We start from the raw sequence: 15971 nt of genomic DNA on the forward strand, positions 1-15971 counted from the left end.
ACAATCCATCAGCTTGCCAACTTTCTGTGCTCCACCCCTTTAAGGAGGAGGAACAGTACCCCCTGGCTTCACCCAAAGAGAACCCTCAATTTTTACATTGGTCAGATCAGAGCTCATCCCTTGAACTTTTTGTAGGCTTCTCAGGAGCAAAAAAAGGGGAAAGCAGTACAAAATAAAACAATTTCCCAATGGTTTATTTTGTGCATCAAAATCTGCCGTGGACTTGCCAAGAAGCAACCCCTTAAAGGCTTGTGAGCTCATGCCAGCATAGCCAAATCTGCTACCACTGGGCTGGTATGTGGGGACATTATCCAGTCTACTACATGGGTGTCCCTCAGCATTTTCATGAGCACTACTGCCAGGATAGCCATGTTTGGAGAGGTGGGCACCTAGCCCAATCTGTCCTGCAGGATTTTCTGGTTTGAGCCATCCCACAGACCCCCACCCTATGGGGAGGTACAGCTTTGGTATCCATTCCCAAGGTGAGGAATCTGCGGTTGGAAGTCAGAAGAAAAAGGTACTTACCTTTGGTAATGCCTTTAATGGTAGGAGTAACTGCAGATTCCTCACTGATCCTTCTTCCTCCCCATTCTGTTGAACTAGCTCAGATAATCCATTAATAAGATTCTAGCTGAGAAAACTGCACCCTAATACTATCTGATTTCAATTGTCCATTGGTGCCGACAGAGATCAGAAAGAAATGTATGTCAGTGCGCAGAGATGCTGCAGATATAGTGGCCCTAATTTCACATCTGACTTTGGGCAGAGCTCACACAATGCCACCTACTAATGCATGCCTGAATTGCTATGGAACATTTCTGGATCCAGTCTGGTGCCTGGGATATTTCACAAGATGAGGTATCTGAAGCTAGAGGGTCTACCAGCAAAGGCATTACCAAGGGTAAGCAACTTGTTCCACAGTGACTCTGCCTAAGCATGATGAACTATACATTTTAGACTGTGCAAACATTTATACTGAATTAGGGTGTACAGCTTTACAGCATATTGAGTTATAAGAGAAATTTGTTTTCTTCAAGAAACTCTCAGGGCCTTGCCCTTCTGTTTTGGTATTGTATTTGGAGTCTTTTAAAAGATGAGCAATATTCGGGAAGAAGAGTCCAACAGAAGAACAAAATACCTTCATCTCTTTAAAGTTTTTTTCAGAATCATGCTAATTCTTTGTGAAGATGTCTGATCGCACTTCCTCTTCTAGAAAATATTTAGATTTTTCCATTGTTACGTCTGCATCATTTGGCATACACATGTACCTAATTCCAAGTGTATCTAAAATTGAGAACCTTCCTTTTTGTGTTTATTGACAAGTACCTTGCACCACGACCACCAGAAAACACAAAAAGTGCATTTTCTTTTTCCTTTTGGGGCTGAGTACTGATTTGTAGTCTTTCAAAGCTTTTCTTTGTTATTTAACTTCGATTGTTTTGGTTCCAATTTAGAATGACTTGAGATGGATTGAGATTAATTTATAATTGCACGTTATTATAGCAGCATGCTATTAGATCAAGGTAAAAAAGAAAGAGAAACATACTTATGTTGCATAGATTTCCTAAGCACTCTTACCCTAACATTGGTTCACTAATTCAGGCGTTGTTTTCCCCCCTACAGTAAAATCTGGTTTTGAGGGGCGAAGTGTAACCTTTAACTTTCAGCATTCTATCTCCAAGTCAGTGCGCTAACAGATTCACCGAATCTCCTGCCTCTATTACCCTTTTATCAGTTAGGATACATTTCTGATGTCTTGAGCTTTTAGTTTTTATCAGAGGAATTATAAATAACTAGAACATGTTTAATCTTTTCTAGGTTTTCTTTGGAAGAGCCACATGGGAGTCAGAGACTATACCCAGGAAATACATCACCACCAACTAAAGTGGCTTATGTTGGAGAAAAAGAGCAAAATATATGGGTGAAGGAGGTGCAGGGCGTTTCAGAGCAGTAAGTTCCCAGACATCATAATATGTTATGTTTAGAAATGCCCTTGTAGAATTCCAAGAGCCAAACACATACCTTTCAAGCGCCAAAACTCAGACTGTTTAGCCATTTTCTTTTCCAAATTACTAAAGGATATTTGTTGGAGAGAGATTAATAAGTAACCATATAAATGTTGTAGGAAAATGGCTCCCTGTTGCAGTTACCCCCCACTTTTTGCCTGATATTGATGATGACTTGACTGAGAAGTGTGCTGGGACCCTGCTAAACAGGCCCCAACACCAGTGTTCTTTCACTAAAAATGTACCATTGTTTCCACAATTGGCAGACCCCAGGCACACAGATAAGTCCCTTGTAAAAGGTATCAGTGGTACCAAGGGTCCTGTGACCAGGGAAGGTCCCTCAAGGATGCAGCATGTGTTGAGGCAGCCTAAGGGACCCCCTCACCTAACACATGCACACTGCCATTGAAGATTGTGTGTGTTGGTGGGGAGAAAAAGGCAAAGTCGACATGGCATCCCCCTCGGTATGCCATGCACACAAAATACTGCCTGTGGCATAGGTAAGTCACCTGTCTAGCAGGCCTTACAGCCCTTAGACAGGGTGCACTATACCACAGGTGAGGGCATAGGTGCATGAGCAATATGCCCCTAAAGTGTCTAAGTCTATTCTTAGACATTGTAAGTACAGTGTGGCCATATTAAGTATATGGTCTTGGAGTTTGTCAAAACAAACTCCACAGCTCCATAATGGCTACACTGAATACTGGGAAGTTTGGTATCAAACGTCTCAGAATAATAAACCCACACTGATGCTGGTGTTGGATTTATTACAAAATGCACACACAGGGCATTTTAGCAGATGCCCCCTGTAATTTACCCAATCATTCAGTGCAGGACTGACTGGTCTGTGCCAGCCTGCCACTGAGACGAGTTTCTGACCCCCTGGGGGGAGAGCCTTTGTGTTCTCTGAGTACAGAAACAAAGCCTGCACTGGGTGGAGGTGCTTAACACCACCCCCTGCAGGAACTGTAACACATAGCAGTGAGCCTCAAAGGCTCAGGCTTTGTGTTATAATGCCCCAGGGCACTCCAGCTAGTGGAGATGCCCACCCCCTGGACACAACCCCCACTTTTGGCGACAAGTCCAGAGGAGATAATGAGAAAAACAAGGAGGAGTCACCCACCAGTCAGGACAGCCCCTACGGTGCCATGAGCTGAGGTGACCCCTGCCTTTGGAAATCCTCCATCTTGGTTTTGGAGGATTCCTCCAATAGGAATAGGGATGTGTCCCCCTCCCCTCAGGGAGAAGGAACAAAGATGGTGGAGCCCCCCTCAAGGACAGTAGCCATTTTCTACTGCCCCCCAGACCTAAACACACCCCTACATTTAGTATTTAAGGGTGACCCTGAACCCAGGAAATCAGATTCCTGCAACCTACACAAAGAAGGACTGCTGACCTGAAACCCAGCGGAGACGACGGAGACGACAACTGACTTGGCCCCAGCCCTACCGGCCTGTCTCTAGACTCAAAGAACCTGCACAGTGACCCATCCGACAGGGACCAGTGACCTCTGAGGACTCAGAGGACTGCCCTGAACCGAAGTACCAAGAAACTCCAGAGGATAGTGGCACTGTTCAGCAACAGCAACATTTTTGCAACAAAGAAACAACTTTTAAGGAACTCACTCTTCCCACCAGAAGCATGAGACTTCACACTCTGCACCCGACCCCCTTGGCTTGAGCTCCAGAGAACCAACACTACAGGGAGGACTCCCAGGCGACAGCGACCTCGTGAGTGGCCTGAGACGACCCCCCTGGACCCCCACAGTGACGCATACAGAGAGAATCCAGAGGCTCCCCCTGATCACGACTGCCTGTAACAAGGAACCCTACGCCTGGACCAAGCACTACACCCGCAGCCCTCAGGACCAGAAGGAACCGAACCTCAATGCAGGAGTGACCATCAGGCGACCCTCTGCCTAGCCCAGTCTGTAGCTGGCCTGAGAAGCCCCCCCTACACCGCTAGAGTGACCATCAGGCGACCCTCTGCCTAGCCCAGTCGGTGGCTGGCCCGAGAAGCCCCCCCCTGCAGCGCTAGAGTGACCCCCAGGTCCCTCCATTGCTTCTAATACAAAACCCGAAGCCTGCTTTGCACACTGCACCCGGCCGTCCCTGTGCCGCTGAGGGTGTGTTTTGTGTGCCTACTTGTCTCCGCCCCCCTCCCTTCCAGTGCTATACAAAAAAAAAAAACCTGGTCTGCCCTCCGAGGACGCGGGTACTTACCTGCTGGCAGACTGGAACCGGAGCACCCCTGTTCTTCATAGGTGCCTATGTGTTTTGGGCACCTCATTGACCTCTGCACCTGACCGGCCCTGTGCTGCTGGTGTGGTAACTTTGGGGTTGCCTTGAACCCCCAACGGTGGGCTGCCTATGCCCAGGAACTTAGACTTGTAAGTGTCTTACTTACCTCACAATCTAACCTTTACTTACCTCCCCCAGGAACTGTTGATTTTTGCACTAAATGTCCACTTTTAAAATAGCGTATTGACATTTTTGCTAGAACTGTGCATGCTATTGCTCTAATACAAAGTTCCTAACTTACCTGCGTGGAGTACCTTGCATTTTATGTATTTACTTCAAATCTTGAACTTGTGGTTCTAAAAATAAAGAAAATATATTTTTCTATATAAAAAACTATTGGCCTAGAGTTAAGTCTTTGAGTGTGTGTTCCTCATTTATTGCCTGTGTGTGTACAACAAATGCTTAACACTACTTTCTGATAAGCCTACTGCTCGACCACACTACCACGAAATAGAGGACTAGTATTATCTAATTTTGCCACTATCAACCTCTAAGGGGAACCCTTGGACTCTGTTCACACTGTCTCTCACTTTGAGATCGTATGTACAGAGCCAACTTCCTACAAATGTTCTCTCACACATAATCCTAACGCTGTTTTTTTAATAAAAGTATCCTTGCCCAAAATGCAGTCTAGCTTTTGTTATTCTTTCAGTTATCTAGATTATTGAAAACGTCTATCTTTTCATGTACACCAGTACACCCTATTATACCTTTACAGGTTTCATTAGTGTTAGCATGTTCACTTACTCTTCAAAAGTATGAGAATCTACAAACCAAAATTGACAATTTCAATGAGTTTTTTTCTGTGACATAATGTATTTAACAATATCTCCACAATCCCTGGAAGAAATTTTTATTACTTTCTCAAAGCAAATTATCAAGTGCTTCCTAATTCAAGTAATTTATAGGGATCCATGCCAAGAAAATTATTTCTTTTTCAATGATGTGGTCCAAGTAATTAAGGTAAAATTGAGGTGTCTTGAAAGTTTGTTCCTTTGAAGATTCCAAATGAAATACTCTTATTGTAATGAAATGCCTTGATCACGCCCATAATTCTGAACTGATGCTGCTGGTTTTTCGACTTTGACGGTGCGCTAAGGCCTGCTAACCAGATCTCCATGCCAGTGTTCTGACTCTTAAAAGGTATATGTTCTCCTGCAATTGGCTTACGTTAACTCACTTATAAGTTCCTAGTATAGGATACCAAGGGTACCCAGAGCCCCTAGTGTAAAGTGTCCCTGGTGGACTGCTGCACTTATTGTGCTGCCACAAGTGTGACAAAGTAGAGCCACATTCCTAGCCTGAAATTGCTGGCTGGCAAGGCTGTTCTCGAACTGCTAACTTGACTTTGCATTTAAGGCTCATGACCAAGACCATACCTTACCATATCTGTATGTTTGATGGCATGTGTAGCTGCAGATACTCATGCTTTGCATAAGTCCGCCATCTAGTGTTGGGCTCTGAGTGTCAATCCTTCCGTTTGAAGGATAGATTAGCGTGTCAGTTGGAGATGCCATCCAAGTTGTCGAAAAAACGCTGACATTGTCGGAGAGGAACAAGCCCAGGCTGCAGTTTCCATCGCAGATTCTGAATCAGACTGCGACTTGGATGGGCACAGCCAATTGATTCCAACAGCGCAGTTCACGAGTACATGAGCCCCTTCCCATCACCAAAAGGCATCTAAAAAGACGTCAGCACTGGTCTTGGGTCCATCACTCCTTGCCGGCCATGGTCGGACCCAAAAAATACATACCGATAACCAGTCCTCGGGTTCGGCACCGAAAAAGACCAAAGTGCATTCATCACCGACTGAACAGCATTGAACACCAGTTTCGGGTTTGGGGTCGAAGAGTGAAGACTTCCATCCCCTGAGCCGAAACACCTATCATCCATTTTGGAACCCGGAAAAACTTTTTATCCCGGAACCGACATTCTCGGTCCGACGAAAACATTCAGGGGGTCATTACGACCCTGGCGGATGGCGGTATTTTGGGGAAAGGCACTGCCAACAGGCTGGCGGTACCTTTCCCCAAAATATGACATTGGCGGTTTGGAATGTACCACTCCGTCCGCCAGGGCAGTAACATCCACTGGGCTGGGGACTTCGGTCTCCAGCCAGGCGGCCTTCACAATCCAACCCTTGGGATCATGACCCTGCCTACCACCACGGTTTTCGTGGCCACAAAACCCATGGTGGTAGGCACTATCATTCTCCCCTCCCCAGAGTCTTCCCCCACCCTCTCTTTCCCCCTCCTGACCCCTCCCAATTCCCACACCTACGCGTGCAAACATAAACACTCATACACACACGCATACCCACATCCACCCATGCATACATACATACACACACACCGTAACACACACTAACATACATTATAGCACACACACATCCACAAGACACAACATACACTCACACCCATTCATTCACACATGCATTCCATGCCGGGGTTCCTCCGGCAGGAGATGGGACGCGGCACTGCTGCCAGCAGCAGTGTCTGCCAGTGGAACACTGCCAGGCCGTATCATGTGTCATGATATGGTCGGCGGCGCCGTCCGCCACCATGACCATAACCAGAATTCCGCCTGTGATCATATTATGGTGGACGGTAGGTAGCCACAGCGACGGTCTTTTGGAGGTCGTCGCCGTGGCGGTAGGTGGAATTTTCCACCAATGTTAAAATGAGGACCTCAGTCTCCAAACTTTCGGCCCTAAAACCTGTGGAGAAAAATATGCTCCCACTACCGAGGAGTCTTCAGACATAAGGCCCATACTTGAATTGATGACACTAAGCAGCGCAAAATCCAAATTCATAAAAACACTGGAAGGATTATTGCTTCTCCTCCTTCTACAACTAAAAGGAAATTAATTTAGCAAGAGACTTTAGAAGCTGGGCCTCCACCTGCCAAGATATTTAAGCACAAGGAGAAACCAAAGCAGTACATCAGCCTTCACCACCACATTCTTCTTTGCTTCCTGATTCTCACCCACCAGATACTCCACCACTACCTTCACCTACACAATTTTCTCCACAATCCCCTGTTTCTACACATGGGGATGATTTGGGTGACACTCACTACAGTATAGACCCATAGGATTTATATGATCCAGACCCTGTTCCATCCATTGATCCTGATTTATACCTCGCTAGGCCATCTCCACCTGAAGACACCACTGCTTACAATCAGGTCATAGCTAGGGCAGCTGCATATCACAATGTGCAGTTGCATTCAGATCCCATAGAGGATGATATTTTATTTAACGCACTATGATCTACTCACAAGGAGTATCAATGCCTACCAATGTTCCCAGGCATGCTTAAACATGCAGATTACATTTTTAATGAGACAGTGAAAGCTACGATTATTACACCGATGGTGGGCAAAAAGTACAAACCTGCACCTTCAGATCCACTCTTTATCACACAACATGTGCCACCTGACTCTATTGTTGTTAGTGCAGCAAGGAAAAGGGCAACTAGTCAGTCCACCGGGGATGCTCCTCCCCCAGATAAAGAAAGCCGCAAGTTGGATGCAATAGGGAAGAGAGTAGCAACTTAAGCTAATCACTGGAGAATTGCCAACTCTCAGGGTCTTTTAGCCAGATATGATAGAGGTCATTGGGATGAGATGGGGGGAGTTCTTACAGTACCTTCCTCCAGAACACCAAAAAAAGGCACAGCAGATAGTTGCATAGTGCCAAGCTATCTCGAACAATCAAATTAGATCAGATACGGCAGCAAGGGGTATTAACACTAGTGTGGTCATCAGAAGGCATGCATTTTTAAGAGCTTCGGGGTTCAAACCTGAGATACAACAGGCAGTACTCAATATGCCTTTTGATTAAAAAAAAAAAAAAAAATACACTTATTTGGCCCTGAGGTGGATACCACCCTAGAGAAATTGAAGAAAGACTCTGAGACAGCTAAGGCTATGGGTGCCCTTTATACTACACCTGCTCGGGGAACTTTTTGTAGGCCCCAGTTCAGAGGTGGGTTTAAACTATCAACCTCAGAGCCCTCTACATCCCAACAAAAGCAGGGACAACAATATTACACTACAGGTTCTTTCAGAGGATCCTACAAGGGAAACAACTTTAGAGGTAGAGGTAAATCCAGCACTGCAAGAGGTGCCTCCACCTCAACTAAGCAGCGACTTTCTGCACATCCCCACACAGTATACATCTCCTGTGGGAGGAAGACTGGATTTTTTTTTGTTTTACCAATAATGGCACAACATTACATCAGATCAATGAGTGCTGTCAATTATCCAAAATGGTTATTGCCTAGAACTCATCTCTACTCCACCAAACATTGCCCCTCGCTCCCACGGGCTTTCTCTGGAACACCTAAAACAAGGATGGTACTCTCAGACCATTCCTAGATCTCAGACCCCTCAATCAGTACATCCTCTCAGAGCATTTCCACATGGTCACTCTTCAGAATGTCATTCCCCTACTACAAAAACAGGACTACATGACCGCATTAGAGCTAAAAGATGCTTACTACCATATTCCCATCCAGCACATCGCAAATACCTAAGATTTCTGATCGCAGGCAAGCACTACCACTTCAAAGTACTTCCCTTTGGAGTAACAACAGCACCAGGGGTATTCACCAAATCCCTCACAGTGGTTGTAGCATACCTCAGAAGGCAACATATACATGTCTTTCCTTACCCTGGACGACTGGCTCATAAAAGCCAGCACCATTCAAACCTGTCAACAGCACACACAATATACAGTAGATACCCTACACAGTTTAGGGTTCACAATCAATTACCAAAAATCTAATCTGCAACCATCGCAAATACAGACGTATCTGGGAGCAATTCTGAACACTCAGTCACCATTAGCGTACCGAAACCCACCGAGAATTCAGGCTTTCCACAATCTCATATCTCAGCTACAATACAATCACACTTACACAGTAAGGTTTATCATGAAACTATTGGGAATGATGGCATTGTGCATAGCAATAGCACCCAATGTATGTCTAAACTTGAGACCCCTACAACAGTGTCTCTCACAACAATGGTCTCGGGCTCAGGGTCAACTTCACGATCTAGTGTTGTCGGACCGCCAAACTTATAACTCTCGGTTATGGTGGAATCACACACACTTATCAAAAGGGCTGCCATTTCAGGACCCTGTGCCACAGTCCATAATCACCACTGATGCATCAATGATAGGTTGGGGAGCCCATCTCAACAATCTTACTGTACAGGGAGAATGGGAATCAATTCAGCAAACATCACATAAATCACTTGGAATTGCTAGCAGTGTTCCTAGCACTCTAAGCATTTCAGCCACAGATCACGCACAAAACAGTGTTGATAAGGACAGACAACATGACCACAATGTATTATTTGCTAAAACGGGGGGGGGTTAGGAGAGGGGGTTGGGGACACTCCCTTCAAGCACAGACAATTCGGAAATGGGCAATTCACAATCCGATTCAACTACTAGCAGAGTATATCCCAGGGATATACAACCAATTTGCGGACCTCTTAAGCAGGACGCAGCAACAAATACACAAATGGGAGATTCACCCACAAGTGGTTCAACAGTACTTCCGCATGTGTGGAACCCCAAAAATAGACCTCTTTGCAACAAGCAAAAATGCAAAATGCCCAAACTTCGCATCCAGGTACTTACACCCTTGATCCAATGGCAATGCTCTGTGGATCGATTGGTCAGGGATATTTGCTTATGCTTTTCCCCCCTCTCCCACTAATTCCATTTCTAATCAACAACATCCATCACACTTCCCTCACTATGATACTCATAGCTCCCATGTGGGCATGTCAGAACTGGTACACAACACTGTTGGATCGGTCTGTAATACCACATCACAAGCTCCCAAACAGACTGGACCTATTGACTCAAAACAAAGGTCAAATCAGGCATCCCTTATCCCATATGCTCAACCTGACGATTTGGGTCCTGAGGTCATAGAGTTTGGATATCTACAGCTTCCAACAGAATGTATGGACATTCTAAAAGAAGCACACAAACCTACAACCAGACAGTGTTATGCAGCCAAATGGAAATGTTTTGTTTATTATTGTCAACACAAAAACATTGAGCCACTCAAAGCATCAGTACAGGATATTGTCTGTTATTTGTTTCATTTACAAAAAGCAAATCTTGCATACTCATCTGTTAAAATTCATTTAACAGCAATCACTGCTTACCTACAAAAAAGACAGCATACTTCTCTCAATAGGATTCGTCATAAAAGCTTTTATGGAAGGCCATAAAATAATTATTCCACCTAGAGCTCCACTGGCTCCTGCCTGGAATCTTAACATCAGGCTCATGAGGCTTATGGGTCCACCATTTGAACCCATGCGTTCTTGCACTCAACAATTTCTCTCATGGAAGGTTGCTTTCCTAGTAGCAATTACTTCCTTAAGGATGAGTTAGTGAAATTCAGGAGTTCACTTTAGAAGAACCTTTCTTTCAAATTCACAAAAATAAAATAGTACTTAGGACTAACCCAAAATTCCTATCCAAAGTAGAATTACTAGTCTTCTTTCCACAGACCGATTCAGTGGCTGAAAGATCTCTCATGTACTACGTGGATAGGACAAAACATTTCAGGAAATGTAAACAACTTTTTGTAGCTTTCCAACAACCTCATAAAGGTAAGCGATAGACAAACTGAAGAAAGACACTGACACGGCCAAAGCCATGGGCGCGCCATACTTCCCACAGAGCAGAGGCACTTTTAGGAAGCCACACTTTAGAGGGGGGTTTCGGGCCCAGACCACAGAGCCTTCCACCTCACAAGTCAGACCCACATATCAGGGCCAATATCAGAGAGGAGGTTTTCGAGGACAATGTAAGGGTGGACAGTTCCCTAAAACAAGAGGGAAATTCCAGAGCCCAAAAACCCCACAAACTAAAGAGTGACTTCAACGTCACAAACCCCCACCACACAACACCAGTGGGGGGGTAGACTCACAGATTATTAGCACAACTGGGAACACATAACTACGGACGTGTGGGTCCTAGCCATTATCCAACATGGTTATTGCATAGAATTCCTACATTTGCCACCAGATGCGCCTCCAGGAGCACACAACATGTCCAAACATCACTTGGATCTGTTACAGCTAGAAGTCCAAGCATTGTTACAAAAAGAAGCAATAGAACTAGTACCCAACCATCAAAAAGGTAAGGGTGTTTACTACCTGTATTTCCTAATCCCAAAAAAGGACAAAACACTGAGACCCATATTAGACCTCAGAACACTAAATCTTTACATGAAATCAGATCACTTTCACATGGTGACACTTCAAGACGTCATTCCCTGGCTCAAAAAACAGGACTACATGTCAACATTAGATCTCAAGGATGCTTATTTCCACATACCCATACATCCTTCCCACAGGAAATACTTGAGGTTTGTAATCCAAGGCGTGCATTACCAATTCAAAGTGTTACCGTTTGGCATAACAACAGCCCCAAGAGTATTCACAAAATGCCTTGCAGTAGTAGCTGCTCACATCAGGAGGCAGCACATGCACGTATTCCCTTACTTAGACAATTGGTTAATAAAAAACAGCACTCAGCAACTGTGTCTTCTACACACAAAATACATCATTGTAGGAAGTTGGCTCTGTATGTGCTATTTCAAAGTAAGGAATAGCATGCACAGAGTCCAAGGGTTCCCCTTAGAGGTAAAATAGTGGTAAAAATAGATAATACTAATGCTCTATTTTGTGGTAGTGTGGTCGAGCAGTAGGCTTATCCAAGGAGTAGTGTTAAGCATTTGTTGTACATACACATAGACAATAAATGAGGTACACACACTCAGAGACAAATCCAGCCAATAGGTTTTTATATAGAAAAATATCTTTTCTTAGTTTATTTTAAGAACCACAGGTTCAAATTCTACATGTAATATCTCATTCGAAAGGTATTGCAGGTAAGTACTTTAGGAACTTCAAATCATCAAAATTGCATGTATACTTTTCAAGTTATTGACAAATAACTGTTTTAAAAGTGGACACTTAGTGCAATTTTCACAGTTCCTAGGGGAGGTAAGTATTTGTTAGGTTAACCAGGTAAGTAAGACACTTACAGGGCTTAGTTCTTGGTCCAAGGTAGCCCACCGTTGGGGGTTCAGAGCAACCCCAAAGTCACCACACCAGCAGCTCAGGGCCGGTCAGGTGCAGAGTTCAAAGTGGTGCCCAAAACACATAGGCTAGAATGGAGAGAAGGGGGTGCCCCGGTTCCGGTCTGCTTGCAGGTAAGTACCCGCGTCTTCGGAGGGCAGACCAGGGGGGTTTTGTAGGGCACCGGGGGGGACACAAGTCCACACAGAGATTTCACCCTCAGCAGCGCGGGGGCGGCCGGGTGCAGTGTAGAAACAAGCGTCGGGTTTTCAATGTTAGTCTATGAGAGATCTCGGGATCTCTTCAGCGCTGCAGGCAGGCAAGGGGGGGATTCCTCGGGGAAACCTCCACTTGGGCGAGGGAGAGGGACTCCTGGGGGTCACTCCTCCAGTGAAAGTCCGGTCCTTCAGGTCCTGGGGGCTGCGGGTGCAGGGTCTCTCCCAGGCGTCGGGACTTTAGGTTCAAAGAGTCGCGGTCAGGGGAAGCCTCGGGATTCCCTCTGCAGGCGGCGCTGTGGGGGCTCAGGGGGGACAGGTTTTGGTACTCACAGTATCAGAGTAGTCCTGGGGTCCCTCCTGAGGTGTTGGATCGCCACCAGCCGAGTCGGGGTCGCCGGGTGCAGTGTGGCAAGTCTCACGCTTCTTGCGGGGAGCTTGCAGGGTTCTTTAAAGCTGCTGGAAACAAAGTTGCAGCTTTTCTTGGAGCAGGTCCGCTGTCCTCGGGAGTTTCTTGTCTTTTCGAAGCAGGGGCAGTCCTCAGAGGATGTCGAGGTCGCTGGTCCCTTTGGAAGGCGTCGCTGGAGCAGGATCTTTGGAAGGCAGGAGACAGGCCGGTGAGTTTCTGGAGCCAAGGCAGTTGTCGTCTTCTGGTCTTCCGCTGCAGGGGTTTTCAGCTGGGCAGTCCTTCTTCTTGTAGTTGCAGGAATCTAATTTTCTAGGGTTCAGGGTAGCCCTTAAATACTAGATTTAAGGGCGTGTTTAGGTCTGGGGGGTTAGTAGCCAATGGCTACTAGCCCTGAGGGTGGGTACACCCTCTTTGTGCCTCCTCCCAAGGGGAGGGGGTCACAATCCTAACCCTATTGGGGGAATCCTCCATCTGCAAGATGGAGGATTTCTAAAAGTCAGAGTCACCTCAGCTCAGGACACCTTAGGGGCTGTCCTGACTGGTCAGTGACTCCTCCTTGTTGCTTTCTTTGTTCCCTCCAGCCTTGCCGCCAAAAGTGGGGGCCGTGGCCGGAGGGGGCGGGCAACTCCACTAAGCTGGAGTGCCCTGCTGGGCTGTGACAAAGGGGTGAGCCTTTGAGGCTCACCGCCAGGTGTTACAGCTCCTGCCTGGGGGAGGTGTTAGCATCTCCACCCAGTGCAGGCTTTGTTACTGGCCTCAGAGTGACAAAGGCACTCTCCCCATGGGGCCAGCAACATGTCTCTAGTGTGGCAGGCTGCTGGAACTAGTCAGCCTACACAGACAGTCGGTTAAGTTTCAGGGGGCACCTCTAAGGTGCCCTCTGGGGTGTATTTTGCAATAAAATGTACACTGGCATCAGTGTGCATTTATTGTGCTGAGATGTTTGATACCAAACTTCCCAGTTTTCAGTGTAGCCATTATGGTGCTGTGGAGTTCGTGTTTGACAAACTCCCAGACCATATACTCTTATGGCTACCCTGCACTTACAATGTCTAAGGTTTTGTTTAGACACTGTAGGGGTACCATGCTCATGCACTGGTACCCTCACCTATGGTATAGTGCACCCTGCCTTAGGGCTGTAAGGCCTGCTAGAGGGGTGTCTTACCTATACTGCATAGGCAGTGAGAGGCTGGCATGGCACCCTGAGGGGAGTGCCATGTCGACTTACTCGTTTTGTCCTCACTAGCACACACAAGCTGGCAAGCAGTGTGTCTGTGCTGAGTGAGAGGTCTCCAGGGTGGCATAAGACATGCTGCAGCCCTTAGAGACCTTCCTTGGCATCAGGGCCCTTGGTACTAGAAGTACCAGTTACAAGGGACTTATCTGGATGCCAGGGTCTGCCAATTGTGGATACAAAAGTACAGGTTAGGGAAAGAACACTGGTGCTGGGGCCTGGTTAGCAGGCCTCAGCACACTTTCAATTGTAAACATAGCATCAGCAAAGGCAAAAAGTCAGGGGGCAACCATGCCAAGGAGGCATTTCCTTACACAACCCCCCCCCAAACGAAAGAGGATGAGACTAACCTTTCCCAAGAGAGTCTTCATTTTCTAAGTGGAAGAACCTGGAAAGGCCATCTGCATTGGCATGGGCAGTCCCAGGTCTGTGTTCCACTATAAAGTCCATTCCCTGTAGGGAGATGGACCACCTCAACAGTTTAGGATTTTCACCTTTCATTTGCATCAGCCATTTGAGAGGTCTGTGGTCAGTTTGAACTAGGAAGTGAGTCCCAAAGAGGTATGGTCTCAGCTTCTTCAGGGACCAAACCACAGCAAAGGCCTCCCTCTCAATGGCACTCCAACGCTGCTCCCTGGGGAGTAACCTCCTGCTAATGAAAGCAACAGGCTGGTCAAGGCCATCATCATTTGTTTGGGACAAAACTGCCCCTATCCCATGTTCAGAGGCATCAGTCTGCACAATGAACTGCTTAGAATAATCTGGAGCTTTTAGAACTGGTGCTGAGCACATTGCCTGTTTCAGGGTGTCAAAGGCCTGTTGGCATTCCACAGTCCAGTTTACTTTCTTGGGCATTTTCTTGGAGGTGAGTTCAGTGAGGGCTGTCACAATGGATCCATATCCCTTCACAAACCTCCTGTAATACCCAGTCAAGCCAAGGAATGCCCTGACTTGAGTCTGGGTTTTTGGAGCTACCCAGTCCAGAATAGTCTGGATCTTGGGTTGGAGTGGCTGAACTTGGCCTCCACCTACAAGGTGGCCCAAGTAAACCACAGTTCCCTGCCCTATCTGGCATTTGGATGCCTTGATAGAGAGGCCTGCAGATTGCAGAGCCTTCAAAACCTTCTTCAGGTGGACCAGGTGATCCTGCCAGGTGGAGCTAAAGACAGCAATATCATCAAGATAAGCTGTGCTAAAGGACTCCAAGCCAGCAAGGACTTGATTCACCAACCTTTGGAAGGTGGCAGGGGCATTCTTTAAACCAAAGGGCATAACAGTAAACTGATAATGCCCATCAGGTGTGGAGAATGCTGTTTTCTCTTTTGCTCCAGGTGCCATTTTTATTTGCCAGTACCCTGCTGTCAAGTCAAAGGTACTTAAGAATTTGGCAGCACCTAATTTATCTATGAGCTCATCAGCTCTTGGAATTGGATGAGCATCTGTCTTGGTGACAGAATTGAGCCCTCTGTAGTCCACACAAAACCTCATCTCTTTCTTTCCATCTTTGGTGTGAGGTTTGGGGACTAAGACCACTGGGCTAGCCCAGGGGCTGTCAGAGCGCTCAATTACTCCCAACTCCAGCATCTTGTGGACTTCCACCTTGATGCTTTCCTTAACATGGTCAGACTGTCTAAAGATTTTGTTTTTGACAGGCATGCTGTCTCCTGTGTCCACATCATGGGTACA

At 46.3% G+C, this 15971-nt stretch overlaps 1 protein-coding gene across 1 annotated transcript in view; it reads left to right on the forward strand.

Annotated features, from left to right (window-relative positions):
- XRN1 (5'-3' exoribonuclease 1) overlaps positions 1-15971 on the forward strand; it is an 838379-nt gene that overhangs the window by 213156 nt on the left and 609252 nt on the right. Inside the window, exon 20 of the mRNA XM_069213922.1 lies at positions 1819-1950. Coding sequence (XP_069070023.1) covers positions 1819-1950 — 132 coding nt within the window. The remainder of the gene's footprint in view (positions 1-1818; positions 1951-15971) is intronic.

Source organism: Pleurodeles waltl, chromosome 11 (genome assembly GCF_031143425.1).
Source record: "Pleurodeles waltl isolate 20211129_DDA chromosome 11, aPleWal1.hap1.20221129, whole genome shotgun sequence".
In the NCBI taxonomy this organism is placed as follows: domain Eukaryota; kingdom Metazoa; phylum Chordata; class Amphibia; order Caudata; family Salamandridae; genus Pleurodeles; species Pleurodeles waltl.